Source organism: Myxocyprinus asiaticus, chromosome 29, assembly GCF_019703515.2.
Source record: "Myxocyprinus asiaticus isolate MX2 ecotype Aquarium Trade chromosome 29, UBuf_Myxa_2, whole genome shotgun sequence".
Classification (NCBI taxonomy): domain Eukaryota; kingdom Metazoa; phylum Chordata; class Actinopteri; order Cypriniformes; family Catostomidae; genus Myxocyprinus; species Myxocyprinus asiaticus.
Genome location: NC_059372.1, coordinates 5,341,871 through 5,356,505, shown reverse-complemented (window position 1 = coordinate 5,356,505; position 14,635 = coordinate 5,341,871). Strand labels below are relative to the sequence as shown.

At 40.9% G+C, this 14,635-nt stretch overlaps 1 protein-coding gene across 2 annotated transcripts in view; it reads left to right on the top strand.

Annotated features, from left to right (window-relative positions):
* Nucleotides 1-12,926, top strand: part of LOC127420307 (gastrula zinc finger protein XlCGF26.1-like) — a 60,745-nt gene extending 47,819 nt beyond the window's left edge. For both annotated transcript variants that reach the window (XM_051662498.1, XM_051662499.1), the window contains one exon: nt 6,935-12,926. In XM_051662498.1, the coding sequence (XP_051518458.1) occupies nt 6,935-8,178 (1,244 nt within the window). In that variant the 3' untranslated portion in view covers nt 8,179-12,926. The remainder of the gene's footprint in view (nt 1-6,934) is intronic.
* Nucleotides 12,927-14,635: the final 1,709 nt, after the last annotated feature.

Sequence of the window (14,635 nt, the reverse complement as noted above, 5' to 3'; positions counted from 1 at the left end):
AATGGATGTTCCAAATGGACAGTGACCCCAAGCATACCTCCAAAGTTGTGGCAAAATGGCTTAAGGACAACAAAGTCAAGGTATTGGAGTGGCCAACACAAAGCCCTGACCTCAGTCCGATAGAAAATGTGTGGGCAGAACTGAAAAAGCTTGTACGAGCAAGGAAGCCTACAAATCTAATTCAGTTACACCAGTTCTGTCTGGAGGAATGGGCCAAAATTCCAGCAACTTATTATTTAGCTTGTGGAAGGCTACCCAAAACGTTTGACCCAAGTTAAACAATTTAAAGGCAATGCTACCAAATACTAACAAAGTGTATGTAAACTTCTGACCCACTGGGAATGTGATGAAAGAAATCAAAACTGAAATAAATAATTCTCTCTACTATTATTCTGACATTTCACATTCTTAAAATAGTGACCCTAACTGACCTAAGGCAGGGAATGTTTTCTATGATTAAATGTCAGGAATTGTGAAAAACTGAGTTTAAATGTATTTGGCTAAGGTGTATGTAAACTTCTGACTTCAACTGTACATCACTTATTGTGGGTTGTTGTGTGTTTAATGTTGGTGTTTTATTACTTTTCATCCCAGAACCAAGTTTAGCTGCTTCGGAAGGGTAATGACTTTGAATGTGTGAATAAAGTTTTGTTCCCTCCTAGGATTGGGGGATATGCAAGACATATGTTCACAATATTTTTATAAAAAATAAAAAAATTACAATATCCAGTTACATCATCAACCCTCCGGCTGAGGGATCGTTCAGTAGTTCGTATTTTAATGTAATTTCGTGTTGAAGCAGTAAACGTATTTGGCTTGCTGTTCGTATACTGGAGGGCTCGGAGCTCGAGCCTCGACTCGAGTCCTGATTACCCCCCGGACTTTACTTATTTAGATAATGAATCTAGAGAATGGGTGGAGGTGGAATGTCAGGAGAGTTGTCACAGGAAGCAGGTAAGCGCGGCTTATACAGGTGCATCTCAATAAATTAGAATGTCGTGGAAAAGTTCATTTATTTCAGTAATTCAACTCAAATTGTGAAACTCGTGTATTAAATAAATTCAGTGCACACAGACTGAAGTAGTTTAAGTCTTTGGTTCTTTTAATTGTGATGATTTTGGCTCATATTTAACAAAAACCCACCAATTCACTATCTCAAAAAATTAGAATATGGTGACATGCCAATCAGCTAATCAACTCAAAACACCTGCAAAGTTTTCCTGAGCCTTCAAAATGGTCTCTCAGTTTGGTTCACTAGGCTACACAATTATGGGGAAGACTGCTGATCTGACAGTTGTCCAGAAGACAATCACTGACACCCTTCACAAGGAGGGTAAGCCACAAACATTCATTGCCAAAGAAGCTGGCTGTTCACAGAGTGCTGTATCCAAGCATGTTAACAGAAAGTTGAGTGGAAGGAAAAAGTGTGGAAGAAAAAGATGCACAACCAACCGAGAGAACCGCAGCCTTATGAGGATTGTCAAGCAAAATCGATTCAAGAATTTGGGTGAACTTCACAAGGAATGGACTGAAGCTGGGGTCAAGGCATCAAGAGCCACCACACACAGACATGTCAAGGAATTTGGCTACAGTTGTCGTATTCCTCTTGTTAAGCCACTCCTGAACCACAGACAACGTCAGAGGCATCTTACCTGGACTAAGGAGAAGAAGAACTGGACTGTTGCCCAGTGGTCCAAAGTCCTCTTTTCAGATGAGAGCAAGTTTTGTATTTCATTTGGAAACCAAGGTCCTAGAGTCTGGAGGAAGGGTGGAGAAGCTCATAGCCCAAGTTACTTGAAGTCCAGTGTTAAGTTTCCACAGTCTGTGATGATTTGGGGTGCAATGTCATCTGCTGGTGTTGGTCCATTGTGTTTTTTGAAAACCAAAGTCACTGCACCCATTTACCAAGAAATTTTGGAGCACTTCATGCTTCCTTCTGCTGACCAGCTTTTTAAAGATGCTGATTTCATTTTCCAGCAGGATTTGGCACCTGCCCACACTGCCAAAAGCACCAAAAGTTGGTTAAATGACCATGGTGTTGGTGTGCTTAACTGGCCAGCAAACTCACCAGACCTGAACCTCATAGAGAATCTATGGGGTATTGTCAAGAGGAAAATGAGAAACAAGAGACCAAAAAATGCAGATGAGCTGAAGGCCACTGTCAAAGAAACCTGGGCTTCCATACCACCTCAGCAGTGCCACAAACTGATCACCTCCATGCCACGCCGAATTGAGGCAGTAATTAAAGCAAAAGGAGCCTCTACCAAGTATTGAGTACATATACAGTAAATGAACATACTTTCCAGAAGGCCAACAATTCACTAAAAATGTTTTTTTTTATTGGTCTTATGATGTATTCTAATTTGTTGAGATAGTGAATTGGTGGGTTTTTGTTAAATGTGAGCCAAAATCATCACAATTAAAAGAACCAAAGACTTAAACTACTTCAGTCTGGGTGCATTGAATTTATTTAATACACGAGTTTCACAATTTGAGTTGAATTACTGAAATAAATTAACTTTTCCTCGACATTCTAATTTATTGAGATGCACCTGTATAGTCCTGCTCGTGGGCTGTGATTTGTCAGATTAAAATGAACATGCTCCTCCCGAACCTCTTTTAATTAACTCCATTTGAATATTAGATATTTTTGAATATATAGATATTTTTCATTGAAAATTAAATTCATTTATTTAAAAAATGAAAAACTTAAACCAAAGATGTTTCTAAATTCAAATTGCACTTCAAACAAAACGAAAAAGCAGTTAAAATAACGAAGTGGTTAAAAAAACATATAACCACCTTTCCATTTATCATCACACAAGTATCTGTCTATGACAATGGAGAAAAAATTACTATTACATATTAAGATCTAAAAACAATTATAAATGTAAACATAATAATTACAATGATAATAATCACTGAAATATAAATCATGGTTCGAGGTGATTTTTGTATTATTTTATGATTTATTCACAGATGCTATATATACAGTTGAAGTCAGAATTTTACATACACCTTAGCCAAATACATTTAAACAGTAGTTTAATTCTCTTCTTATTCAAAGGGTGCATTCCATTCAGAAGTGATCATCCCTATGCCCTATTCCCTTCGAAGACTTTACCATCCACTGTGAGAGCTTGGGAGGGCTAAAAGTTGTGGGGCTCAAAAATAAGTGTCAACAGAAATTCTGTTTGAAGCAATCTTACAGCATGACTTTCATGATTGTTCTTCCTTCAAAGTGCCCTTCGGAGGGTGATCCTCTGGTGCTGTTCTAAATGCATATTATAAGTGAACCAAACTATTGAGCATCTACATCTGAGATGGTATTCATGAGTAGCGCGCACATATGAAAATAACCGCAAGCTCTGAGGGCTGAAAATAGCCGCGACCATTGATGCCACCAGCCTGCGCGTACAATGTATGCTTGTCAGCAGAGCAGCGCCATTCATTGATGTGATGCCTATGCAGTCTTCAGGTGGCTTTGAATAAAATGCATGAGTCATATGAACTACATTAATGGTGCTTTTATTGTTCTTTTATGTCAGTGTTGGAGCTTGACAGTAACGATTATGACTAACACACAGTATCGGATCTGGATCGGACTCATCAGGCCGATACCCGATCTGTCTAAAAACGTCAGTATTAGAGCCGATACCGATGCAGGTATCGGATCGGTGCATCCCTAGTCAGAGTGCCCATGATGACCCCTGTCCACAGTCGAAAGCACCTAAAAATGTGCACACGAGCGTCGGAACTGGACGTTGGAGCAGTAGAAGAAAGTCGCCTGGTCCGATGAGTCCCATTTTCTTTTACATCACATGGACGGCCGTGAACGTGTGCTCCGTTTACCTGGGGAAGTGATGGGACCAGGATGCACTGTGGGGAAAGGACAAGCTGGTGGAAGGAGTGTGATGCTCTGGCAATGTTCTGCTGGGAAACCCTGCAGACCCTTTCACAACCTCCACGCCCATAAAATACGCCCATTTCTCCCCCCCCCCCCCATTTATGTGAAAACAATAATGAATAAAAATGAAATAAGACATGTTCTTAAGAGTGCCAGCCCATTCTGTGGCTAGTATTATTTCATGGATTGTGCATTTCATTTCACAATTTACAAAATAGGTGGTCTCCCATAAACTAATGTCCATTTTTGTCACGTCCATAATGCATGTACATTTCCCGATCCTCTGGACAAAAAACCTTGCCTAGACTGAATATTTTCTGATATCTGGACTTTATGTGCAGGGGTTTGTTATTATACATTCAAAGAGTTTCATAAAAACTGGCAATTAGTGCTTTTTCAGATTAACAATTTTTATTGATTCACATAAATAAACATAGATAAACAAAACATATACAAAGAATCAACATTAACCCCCACTATTACCCTTCCCCCTCCCAATCCCACCCTGGCCCCAACAACATCCCAGTGGTCATAAATGATATAGACATAAAAATATCTATAAAATTTATAAAAATTATAAATAAACAAATTAAAAAAAAATAAAATATAGCAATTAGTGCTTTTTAGGTGAAGTTAAATTTCACAATCACTGCAAATGTCACGTCTATGCTACTGGGTGCAAGGGACCTTACCGGTGCAAGATTTAAATAATGTATAGTTGCATAATGAAGAGTTTGTGACCCATGATAAATTAACCTAAATGAACGCATTAAAAGCCAGATGTTCTTTACCAACTAAATCAACTAAATGTTTGTGATAGGATAAACTCTATGAATTATGTAGTATGAAAATCTTGTACTTATTTGTGAAGAGGCAAGTCTACTCAATATGTACTCTTCCTCATGTTGTTCCAAACATGTATGTCTTTCTTTCTATTAGTCTGGTTTACATTCAGTCTAAATGACTATAATCATGAAATGTAGTTATTGGCCAGAATTGATGGTATAAGTTAGGGCTGTCGATTTAACGTGTTAATTCAGGGTGATTAATTATTTAAAAAAATAATGGGTTAAATTCTAGAGAATGTTGTGTGTGAAAATCCCAGGAGATCAGCAGTTACAGAAATACCAAACCAGCCCATCTGGCACCAACAATCATCCATGCGATTATCTAATCAGCCAATCGTGTGGCAGCAGTGCAGTGCATAAAATCAATCAGATACAGGTCAGAAGCTTCAGTTAATGTTCACATCAACCATCAGAATAGGGGAAAAGTGTGATCTCATTGATTTGGACCGTGGCGTGATTGTTGGTGCTAGACAGGCTGGTTTGAGTGTTTCTGTAACTGCTGATCTCCTGGGATTTTCACACACAACAGTCTCTAGAATTTACTCAGAATGGTGCCAAACACAAAAAACATCCAATGAGGGGCAGTTCTGTGTACGGAAATGCCTTGTTCATGAGAGAGGTCAACAAAAAATGGCCAGACTAGTTCGAACTGACAAAGTCTACGGTAACTCAAATAACCCCTCTGTTCAATTGTGGTGAGGAGAATAGCAACTCAGAATGCTATTCTGAGATGCGGGTTGGTGCTGTTTTGGTGGCATGAGGGGGACCTACACAGTATTAGGCAGGTGGTTTTAATGTTGTGGCTGGTGTGTGTGTGGGTGTGTGTATATACAGCAGTTAGTTCCAGTCCTCGAATCTGGTTGGACGAGAGACGTTCTATGAGTACTGATGGTCTCACACCATCAGCTCGCCAATGCTTCACTGTGTATCACACCGCTTGTGTTCGTGCCGTTTTAAACTAAAGTTTAAGAGCAGTGCATATGTGTTAAGAGCTAATGTATACATGTCTCTTTACATTACATTTTTTGACATTACATATTTTAGCCAGCAGGTGGTGGAAAAAGACCATTTTTGTGTGTAATATAAGCCAGTTAGGTGATGTGAAGTGAGTCCGTGTCAATCAGCGTTTTCATTCATCAGCTCTCCGTGATTGCTCGTATTACTACTGCACTACTAAAGCTAGTAAATAGCTTTAAACGGCTTTAAACTAAAAACTTAAGCATTAAGGCTCATCACAGCTGAGAGACACAACAGACTGATTAATTACACAAACTCAAGGAGCTTACCTCTTATCGGAGTTTCCACATTGGAGAGAACGTACTGTTCAAACTGGCGGAGGAGTTTGTGGTTTTATAGTGAATGACTCTTGTTCACCGGCTACCACGAAATAGGGAGGAATATCCCCGCTTGAACGGCTATTTTTCCACTGAGAAAATAGGAGGCATTTGACCAAAATGGCATTATCTTCAGAAGGCTGACTAACACACTACACTGTAGTGACTACAGCATCTCTGCTTGGGAGAGACAGTTGATCTTCTCTCTCTCTCTCTCTCTCTCACACACACACACACACACATCCTTATTTTTCCAATAACTTGTTAGAAACAGCCCAAGCCATGATACTAGTTCGAAAGTGACATTTTAGAATTACTAACGGAGGCTTGGATGCATAATTTGGTTTCAACTAGCAACGGCAGATTCTGATCCGTCGCGTAAGAAAGTAGTTCCATGCATAGATGCGTTTTTTATGACCGTACTCAGTTTTTCATAATTTTTTAAAATGTACTTCTTCATTGAACTGTTGTATATAAGCAATATCACACTCGCAATCATTCTTTATGGCCTAAATCAGCACTGCTGTGATAACCTACAGCACTTGGCATGCAGCCTTGTACCTGCGGCCGAATCACAGCAGTGCTGATGTAGGGCCAAATCGCACTCTTGCTCGTGTGATATTGCTTATAAATAAATAGGTATATACTATGTAATTTATCCAGCAAAATGTTTTTAAGCATTTGACAGCCTTAGTAAATATATACCTTTTGCACAGCAAAAATCACAAATTAATATTTGACCTTTGTTGTGTTCTGCTATAAATTAAATTAGGGTTCAATTTGATTTCTTTTTACATTTGTCCCTCTTGAATTGATTTTTGTCAATTTACTTTTGTTAATTCTAGAGCTGATGGAAGTGAAAGAGGAAAGTCAAGAACCGATTGAAGTGGAGGAGAAACTTCAGTATCAGAAACATCATGATTTATTAACTGGAGAAAAATCTTTGAGTGACTCAAAGACTAAGAAGAATTTCTCACCAAAAAAGCCTCAAAGAAGAGCAGCCAAGAAATATTTAACCTACTCTCAATGTGGAAAGAGTTCAACATGTAATAAAGATCTTAATATACACATGAGAGTTCACACCAGAGAGAAACCTTACACGTGCCCACACTGTGGAAAGAGTTTCACTATTAAAGGAAACCTTGATGTACACATGAGAATTCACACTGGAGAGAAGCCTTTCTCATGCCGTCAGTGCGGAAAGAGTTTCACAGATGCAGCCTATCTCAAGAAACATCTCACTGGAGAAAAACCTTACAAGTGCTCACACTGTGGAAAAATTTTTATTCAGTCACACCACCTAAAAACACATGAGAGAATCCATACTGGAGAAAAACCTTACATCTGCTCACACTGTGGAAAGAGTTTTACTCAGTTAATTTCCCTGAAAACACATGAGAGAATCCATACTGGAGAGAAACCTTACATCTGCTCACACTGTGGAAAGAGTTTCACTCAGTTAATTTCCCTGAAAACACATGAGAGAATCCATACTGGAGAGAAACCTTACACGTGCTCACACTGTGGAAAGAGTTTCACTCAGTTAAATTCCCTGCAAACTCACGAGAGAATCCATACTGGAGAAAAACCTTACAAGTGCTCACACTGTGGAAAGAGTTTCACTCAGTTAAATTCCCTGCAAATTCACGAGAGAATCCATACTGGAGAGAAACTTTACAAGTGCTCCCACTGTGAAAAGAGTTTCACTAAGTCACACAACCTAAAAACACACAAGAGAATCCATACTGGAGAGAAACCTTACAAGTGCTCCCACTGTGGAAAGAGTTTCACTGAGTCACAAAACCTGAAAACACATGAGAGAATTCATACTGGAGAAAAACCTTATAAGTGCTCACACTGTGGAAAGAGATTCACTCAGTTAAATTCTCTGCAAACTCATGAGAGAATCCATACTGGAGAGAAACTTTACAAGTGCTCACACTGTGAAAAGAGTTTCACTAAGTCACACAACCTAAAAACACACAAGAGAATCCATACTGGAGAGAAACCTTACAAGTGCTCACACTGTGAAATGAGCTTCACTTGGTCAAAGTCCTTAAAAACACATGAGAGAATTCATACAGGATAGTCTTGTCTAATTATTGTAATGACTCTTCTCCACCAGAAGATGGCAGCACCTGCAATCATTAAACTACATGCACGTATTGGTGGTGTGATGCTGTACAACTCGCGTCTTGAGAACATTTTATGTATGTACTGTATTGTTGTTCTTGTGTTCCAGATGACCAGGTGCTGATGTGAGCAGAACCCCACTAAATGTAAACATTTGCAAAAGCAATGTATTGAAGTTTTTTTGTTTTTTTCCATGAGATAGCTGTATAAAATCCTAATTTTTACAACTGTTGTTTTTTGGAGTACGTACACTCAATGAGCACTTTATTAGGAACCCTGTAATAATACTGGGTAGGGCCTCCCTTTGCTCTCAAAGCAGCCTCAATTCTTCATGGAATGTTAGAAACATTCCTTTCAGATTCTGGTCCATGTTGACATGATTACATCACGCAATTTCTGCAGATTTGCCAGCTGCACATTCATGCTGCAAATCTCCCATTCTACCACATCCCAAATGCTATTCTGTTCTATTGAATTCAGATCTGGTGACTTGAAAGGCCACTGAAGAACTGTGAACTCATTGTCATGTTCATGAAACCAGTTTGAGACGACTTTTGATTTGTGACCTGGTGCATTATCATGTTGGAAATAGCCACTAGAAGATGGGTAAATTGTGGCCATGAAGGGATGCACATGTTTAGCAACAATACTCAAATAGGCTATGGCACTCAAATGATGATTGATTGGTATTAATAGGTCCAAAGTATGCTAAGACATTCCCCACACCATTACACCACCACCACCAGGCTGGACTGTTGGCACAAGGCAGGTTTGGTCCATGGATTCATGCTGTTGGTGCCAGATTCTTACCCTACCATCTGTGTGCCTCAGCAAAAATTGAGATTTGTCAAATCAGGCTACATTTTTCCATTTTTCAACTGTCCAGTTTTGGAGAGCCTGTGCCCACTGCAGCCTCAGCTTTCTGTTCTTGGCTGACAGAAGTGGAACCCGACGTGGTCTTCTGCTGTTGTAGCCCATCTGCCTGAAGGTTGGACATGTTGTGCATTCTGAAATGCTATTCCGCTCACTACAATTGTACAGAGCGGTTATTTGAGTTACCATAGCCTTTCTGTCAGCTCGATCCATTCTGGCCATTTTCTTTTGACCTCTCATCAACAAGGCATTTCTGTCCACAGAAGTGTACTATTTTGTGTAAACTCTAGAGTCTGTTGTGTTTGAAAATCCCAGGAAATCAGCAGTTACAAAATACTCAAACCAGCCTGTCTGGCACCAACAATCATGCCACGGTCAATCACTGAGATCACATTTTTCCCCATTCTGATGGCTGATGTGAACATTAACTGAAGCTCCTGACCCGTATCTACAGAACTTTATACATTGCACTGCTGCCACATGATTGGCAGATTAGATAATCACATGAATATGTAGGTGTGCAGGTGTTTCTAATAAAGTGCTCAGTGAGTGTAGTTTTCTATTCTGACTAGTGGTGATTGCTTCAAAGGAATATTCCAGGTTCAGTACAAGTTATAGCTCAATCAGAAGCATTTGTGGCATAAAGTTGATTACAACAAAAAACAACTTTGTCTCATCCCTCCTTTAAAAAAAAGAGCAAAAATAGAGGTTACAGTGAGGCACTTGCAATGAAAATGAATGGGGACAATTTTTTGAGAAATGGGAAGTTTATAATTTTGGAAAGGTACTTTAATTTTTTTTTTTTTTTTTTTTAATATATCCCCCTTTCTCCCCAATTTGGCATTCCCAATACCCAATGTGCTCTAAGTCCTTGTGGTGGCGTAGTGACTCGCCTCAATCCGGGTGCGGAGGATGAATCTCAGTTGCCTCCGCGTCTGAGACAGTCAATCCTCGCAGCTTATTACGTGCCTTGTTGAGCGCGTTACCGCAAAGACCTAGCGCGTGTGGAGGCTCACACTGTTCTCTGCGGCATCCACGCACAACTCACCACGTGCCCCACTGAGAGCGAGAACCACATTATATTAGGGCTGCACAATTAATCGAAAAACTAATCGCGATTACGATTACTGCTGCCACGATTATGTAATCGTGAAAACTGATGATTACAGCATTCAATTTAAATCTGCTCCTGTTGCATCAATGGTTTCCATTTACAATGTGTTTTTTCAGCGGTTGAGTATTCTAACCAATAACTATCACGTTCTGCAAACTAAATATCTGCTCAAGATGGCGCCGAGTATGGCTGCTGCGTTGCGAGCTCCGACACAACATGGTAGTGTTTTGTTTGTTTTGTTTACAATTCTTATGTTTTTTGTCTTGGATGTTGTCTGCCTTATTGTCTACGACAGACAAACACTTTTGGACATTGGTTCAGCAATTTCACACTGTAAACCGGACTTCAAATTCCTCAATGCCAACCCGCTGTTTACAAACACGTAAGCGGAGCCCTTTGTCTGTGCTGCTCAGCCGCGGAAACGCAGGAGGAAAAGGGGAAACAGGGCCGGCGTTCTCATCAGTGTAAGACGCCATGCAAATCGACCCCCGCTACCCGGTATTCTACTGGCAAATGTTCAGTCTCTGGATAGCAAGCTCTGCGAGCTGAAAGCACAGATCTCTTTCCAACGAGAGGCGAGGGACTGCTGCATTATCTGCCTTATGGAAACTTGGATGTTTGCGGAGATTCCAGACTCAGCCATTGAACCCGCGGGGTTCTCCGTGCACCGAGCGGACAGAGTGAAAGACCTCTCAGGTAAAAGCAGAGGTGGTGGTGTATGTTTTATGATCAACAAATCCTGGTGTGATCAGAGGAACGTACATTCTATCAAGTCTTTCTGCTCTCCTGAGCTGGAATTTCTCATGCTTCTGTGTCGACCATTCTGGCTACCGAGGGAATTCACAGCGGTCATTATCACTGCTGTGTACATCCCGCCACAAGCCGACACAGACCGGGCACTCAAGGAACTGTATGGGATTATAAGCAAGCAGGAAACCGCACACCCTGAGGCCGTGTTCATTGTGACCGGGGACTTTAATAAAGCCAGCTTCAAATCAGTCGCACCAAAATACCACCAGCACATTAGTTTCAACACACGAGGGGACTGGGTTTTGGACCACTGCTACTCTCCCTTCTGGGATGGCTACAAATCCCTCCCCCGCCCACCATTTGGCAAATCGGACCACTCTTCCATTCTGCTTCTGCCCGCTTACAGGCAGAAACTGAAACAGGAAGCACCCACCCTCAGAATGATCCAGTGCTGTCGGACCAATTAGACTCTACGCTACAGGACTGTTTTGATCACATGGACTGGGAGATGTTCCTGTCCGCCTCTTATGACGACATCGAGCTTTACGCTGATAGCGTAATGTGTTTCATCAAAAAGTGCATAGAGGACGTTGTTCCAACCAGAACAACACGGATCTTTTCGAACCAGAAGCCATGGTTTAATAGCGATGTTCACGTGGCACTTAATGTGAGGACCTCCGCTTTTAATTCCGGGAATGCGGAGGAGCATAAATCAGAACAGCAAAACGCCAGTACAGGAACAAGATTGAAGGACAGTTCAACACCACCAACTCTAGAAGCATGTGGCAGGGAATTAACATCATCACGGACTTCAAAGGGAATAAAAACTCCGCCATGAACACCGCTGCCTCTCTCCCGGATGAGCTAAATACTTTTTATGCTCGTTTTGAGGGAAATAACACCGCCCTCGTGGAGAGAGCTCTCGCGGCTGAAGCTACAGAGGTTAGTTCACTCTCCGTTTCTGTAGCGGATGTAACCCGATCCTTCCGACGGGTGAATATCCGCAAAGCCGCGGGCCCAGACGGCATTCCGGGCCGCGTCATCAGAGCGTGCTGAACCAGCTGGCTGGTGTTTTCACTGACATTTTCAACCTTTTCCTCTCTTTGTCTGTAGTCCCCACATGCTTTAAAACATCCACCATTGTGCCTGTTCCAAAGCAAACAAAAATCACTTGCTTAAATGATTGGCGTCCTGTTGCTCTGACCCCCATCATCAGCAAATGCTTTGAGAGACTAACCAGAGATTACATCTGCTCTGTGCTGCCTCTCTCTCTAGACCCATTGCAGTTTGCTTACTTCAACAACCGCTCCACTGATGAACCTGGAAAAAAAGAACACTTATGTGAGAATGTTGTTTGTAGACTACAGCTCAGCGTTCAAATCAAATCAAATCAAATCACTTTATTGTCACACAGCCATATACACAAGTGCAATGGTGTGTGAAATTCTTGGGTGCAGTTCCGATCAACATAGCAGTCGTGACAGTGATGAGACATATACCAATTTACAATAACATCAAATTAACACAACACAATTTAAACATCTGTTATACATAATTACACTCAACTTAAAACATCACATTAACACAACACAATTTAAGCATCTGTTATACACATAATTACACTCAACTTAAAACATCAAATTAACACAACACAATTTAAGCATCTGTTATACACATAATTACACTCAACTTAAAACATCAAATTAACACAACACAATTTAAGCATCTGTTATACACATAATTACACTCAACTTAAAACATCACATTAACACAACACAATTTAAACATCTGTTATACATAATTACACTCAACTTAAAACATCACATTAACACAACACAATTTAAACATCTGTTATACACATAATTACACTCAACAATATACAAATAATAACATACACTGTACAGTATACAATATGCTGTTTTTTTTTTTTTTGTTTGTTTTTTACTATATAGATACTATATAGATAGTGCCCACCATAGTGCCCTCCAAGCTAGATGAGAAACTCCGGGCTCTGGGCTTAAACAGCTCACTGTGCAGCTGGATCCTGGACTTCCTGTCAAGCAGACGCCAGGTGGTTAGAATAGGCAGCAACATCTCCTCATCACTGACCCTCAACACTGGAGCCCCACAGGGCTGTGTTCTCAGCCCACTCTTGTATTCCTTGTACACACATGACTGTGTGGCAACACATAGCTCCAATGCCATCATTAAGTTTGCTGATGACACGACGGTGGTAGGTCTGATCACTGACAATGATGAAACAGCCTACAGAGAGGAGGTGCGCACACTGACACACTGGTGTCAGAAGCACAACCTCTCCCTCAATGTCAGTAAGACAAAGGAGCTTGTGGTGGACTTCAGAAGAAAAGACAGAGAACACAGTCCCATCACCATCAATGGAGCACCAGTGGAGAGAGTCAGCAGCTTCAAGTTCCTGGGTGTCCACATCACTGAGGAACTCACATGGTCCGTCCACACTGAAGTCGTTGTGAAGAAGGCTCATCAGCGCCTCTTTTTCCTGAGACGGCTGAGGAAGTTTGGAATGAACCGCCACATCCTCACACGGTTCTACACCTGCACTGTAGAGAGCATCCTGACTGGATGCATCTCCGCCTGGTACGGCAATAGCACCGCCCACAACCGCAAAGCACTTCAAAGGGTGGTGCGAACTGCCAGACACATCATCGAAGGTGAGCTTCCCTCCCTCCAGGACATCTATACCAGGCGGTGTGTGAAAAAAGCTTGGAGGATCATCAGAGACTCCAGCCACCCGAGCCATGGGCTGTTATCACTGCTACCATCAGGCAGGCGGTATCGCAGCATCAGGACCCGCACCAGCCGACTCCATGATAGCTTCTTCCCCCACGCAATCGGACTTTTGAACTCTTGATCTCCCACGATCAAATACATCAGCACTGCACTTTATTACTCTTATATCTCACACCGGACTGTCATAAATTATATTATTATTATATTATATTCTCTCTTAACAACTTGCTATCAACCGACAGCCTGAATGTCAATACAGTACAATACAACCTACTGTACATTCTATATATACTATAAAACATTTATTTTTTTTATTGAATAATGTGTATCTATATTGTGTGTATTGTATATTGTACAGTGTATGTTATTATTTGTATATTGTGTTGTAATTATGTGTATATTAGACTTTAAATTGTGTTGTGTTAATTTGATGTTATTGTAAATTGGTATATGTCACGACTGCTATGTTGATCAGAACTGCACCCAAGACACACCATTGCACTTGTGTATATGGCTGTGTGACAATAAAAGAGATTTGATTTGATTGAACTTGTCCATTGGGCAACGAAACGCAATGGCCAATCAGAGCTGCTTAATTAGTCTTTTGTCCTATCAGTAATGACAACTGATCCTAATGCGAAAGTTTTAAACCGTCTGAATGCCCAGATGCTTGCTTTAGGTTCCGCCTCTGTTCGCGGTGGCACACAAAAATTAATACTGAAGAAACATCACGTGACACTTGAAAAGAAGCTGTAGAACAAGAGGGAAAAGCACTTTAGAATTATTTTGGACTCATTGCATATTGCGCCGCTCGCTTTGAAGGTAGATGTTAAATACACTGCAAATGAGCAACAGGACAAACCTGAAGCGCTCCCGTTCTAATCTAACATGGTGTAAATCAGTGATT